The 3,374-nt window shown below is 41.8% G+C and overlaps 1 protein-coding gene across 1 annotated transcript; it reads right to left on the minus strand.

The window, feature by feature from the left end:
• Positions 1-1,467: 1,467 nt before the first annotated feature.
• Positions 1,468-2,040, minus strand: LOC103697948 (zinc finger protein 6-like). The gene has a single exon (XM_008779895.2). The coding sequence runs from the start codon at positions 2,038-2,040 to the stop codon at positions 1,468-1,470; it is 573 nt and encodes a 190-aa protein (XP_008778117.1).
• Between the last annotated feature and the right edge of the window lie 1,334 nt (positions 2,041-3,374).

Raw genomic sequence — 3,374 nt, forward strand, 5'->3', positions numbered from 1 at the left:
GGTAACATCTTGACCCGATGCTATCCAAAAGAAAAGGAATCATTTGATTTACGAAGTATGAAATTTTCCTTCAACAAGTGAAAAGTAATCTGACAAAATAATGTAGATTATCTTGCTTATAACTGAATCTAATGATGATGTTTGACAGGAGGCCGCATGCCATGCAAATAGGTTAAGAACCTGAATCATGCATTAGTAAATAATCAAGAAGAATTCAGCCTTGCAAATGAAATAGCTTCCAAAAGAAAAGATCTTAGATTGAAGTCCATCCCGGAAGATGAGGTCACCAAATCATGCACAAGTTAAGCAAACTACAACACTTATCATGATAATTCCAGTCGCATTAGGAGGATCACACTTGCTGAATGACCCTAGCATATGAACCTATCTCCTGCTTTTAGATAGCCACAACAATAAAAGAGAGATGGTAGAAATCATTCATTTAGTATGCATTTCTTTCCACTCCAAGAGGTGAGCTATAGAAAGATTTCCAGATCAATCAAAAGGCAAAAAGTTAGTAAACAATTTGTGATGTGGTGTCAATATCAATTTTCTAATAATTATGCATTCTCATTCATAAGAAACGAAAAACGTCAAAGAAAAGAAGGGAAAAATGATGATCATTCCATACTGCCTCCAAACCTAATCTACAACAGCGCCCTGATTTTGGAAGTTCCATGTGTGAAGCACCAACTTGGCAAAACCTTAGGACTATATCGTCCCTAGCCCTAAACCTAACCTTCTCGAGGCTACAGCATTGGATAAAAATTTGGAATAGAGTCGCCTGGTCATTGTTTGCCTTCTAGGAGAGTAATATATATATGTAATTGCAAATGAGGAAAGGCAATACTAGGAGCTCGACTGCAGAAATGAATGCTTATGCAGTGCATTGATATATCAAAAACAGCAAGAGATTTCAGACATGTATAAGTAACAGCCATAATGAGTACCCCAATAGAGCAGGAGAAACCATGCTAGAACTTGCAAATTCACATCAAACACCATAAACAAAGGTAAGATAATGATAAGGCATATCAAACACCTCATGTTTCGCAACTATGTCCAATCTTTGAATATGCTAAGAACTATGACCATTCTAGGTATATGCAGTAATTATTCATGCTTCCCAGGGAGATGTATATTAATACCCGCAGCTAAACATGCCTGCTTTTCACCGTTCGCATATCCTAACTCCAGAAGAACAAACAAGAGCATCTGATTTTGCATAGAGTAATTGCAACTTAAAACAAAGAAGAGTTTTGGCATTATAAAACCATCTATATAAGAAGGAACTATCACTCTATCATGATGCATATGTTCCACAAGTGTTGAAACTAAAAAAGAAAGAACATATATACAGTGCCTTTTCTTAATTTAATCTTCATCCCTTGTGTATCGCAGATGGTGTAATGGGAGAAGAGAACAAGACCTTTCTACGCACAACCAAATATCAGGCAGCGTCCACTTTCACAAAAAGTCCTTGAGGCCTGCTGTCGAGACATCATCGGTCGGTTCTGGTCCTAGTCGGAGCTCAAGGTCCAATTCCTTTGCCGCCGCTCCAAAGCCGCCCGACTGCTCTATCTGATCTTCTGGTCGCTCACCAGAGCCGCCCGAAGCCGGATCGTCTCCTCGTGACGGCCTCTCTGCAAACAAAGACAGCTGCCTGGGCCAGCCTTCGTCAAGGATCCTATTTCCAGGGATGTCCTGCTCACTTGGAGCCATCCATGGCGATGTGGACATGGGCCCCTTATCCTGGCTTCCATGCATCGGCTGGGACGGGTAGTTCTTTAGGGTCGGAGAATACGAGGGAGCGAACTTGTTGGAGACATCGAAAGGGAATTGTTGGCTTTGATTGGAGGGCTGTTTGAGCTTGGCTCTATCTTTCCTGTGGATGTTCATGTGTCCTCCCAGAGCCTGGGCATTAGAGAAGCCTCTCTTGCAGAAGGTGCAGTCGTAAGATCGGGTGCGAGTGCTCGAGCCACCGCTTTCTCCGGGCACGGCCGTCTGGGTCTCATCGGAGCTGGGATGATCGGCTTCCATTACTGGCTAGGGTTGCATGAAGAGGGGGAGGTGCGAAGAAGGGCAAGCCAGCCTTGAGGTCAACTTCGCTGCTAAGGAAGAGTATACGCTTTTATATCTGCAGAAGGCACAGAAAAAGGCAAGGCATGCTCTTTAGAGTGTATAATCGGAACCTTAAATACTGAACTATAGATTTGGAGGTCTCCAGACTCCAGGTGCTCGGTTCTGCTTCGATTTAATCACAACCGTCTGATCATGGTATCACTATGAGCATACTGTGAAATTCTCACCATCAAACCATACAATTACGATGACTAATTTTTCTATACAAAAATCTTTATAAATTTCGCCTTGGAAAGAATATAACATGCCTGGTGGGCCACACATACTATAAAGTTTGTTTTGCCAAAAACTAGGCTTTTAAAGGCTGTTTTACTCATAAAGCTTGTCGCATTCCTTCAGTGCAACGAACCGATCCTTCGACAATTGTTGCACGTAAACTGGAAATGAGTGGTGTTGTTTTATTGCTTATACATGATAAAGCCTGCATGTATCATCAGTTTTGTTAGGTCAGCAAACCAGCTTAGCTTTATGGGTGGACATGAGATGGCAATGATCAGACGATGGTGACCGCCAAATTTGTGTCCTCCACTGGACTAATCAGAAGACCTATATCAGTTAATTTATTAACTGTTTCTAAGTTTATAGCACATCAATCTTTTTGCTAAAACTATGAGGGCCCATGCAACTCTTCAAGATGTATGTTTCTTTAATACATCTTGCACCTATGACGTCCATAGACCTAATCAGCAGAGGCCTCATGGACTGTGCATAGCCTATGATTACATTTGGACCTAGTTTAATCTTTGAAGTCTTCCAAACAGTAATATATATATTTCTGTACCTATTAAACGGATAGGAGAGAGAAAACTCAAATCATCTCTAATATTCAGAAAAATTAGAAAAATTTAGAAAAAATTAATGGGCCGACATGCTGGTCCATTAATGAATGAAGCCAATTTCGATCATTATATCTTCTACCCTCCAAATAAAGAGCCTGAGACCTCTATTGTCAATCATAGTCGTTGGGTACAAAACAAATGGCTCTGATGCCCGAGCTAAGGTAATAAATCTTGCTGCCGGCCTTCCCCAGTCTAAGATGGGCTGAGTTGGGCCTTCAAAAGCTGGCAATTCCTGAGGCCTTCCTTGGAATCCAGCATCCCTTTCCCATGGAGTTTTGGAAGGAGTCTTGGACCCCGTCTTGGTGAAGCCATATGGCTTCATCACGGAAAAGACGTGGCAAAGCTACCTTTGATGAGAGCTGATTCTCCCAAGGAATGCTTCTGAGAAACCGG

Source organism: Phoenix dactylifera, chromosome 12 (assembly GCF_009389715.1).
Source record: "Phoenix dactylifera cultivar Barhee BC4 chromosome 12, palm_55x_up_171113_PBpolish2nd_filt_p, whole genome shotgun sequence".
Lineage (NCBI taxonomy): Eukaryota > Viridiplantae > Streptophyta > Magnoliopsida > Arecales > Arecaceae > Phoenix > Phoenix dactylifera.

What these genes read in the sequence shown, in the direction of transcription:
- LOC103697948 (XM_008779895.2), bottom strand. Translation starts at nt 2,040, where the DNA reads ATGGAAGCCGATCATCCCAGCTCCGATGAGACCCAGACGGCCGTGCCC.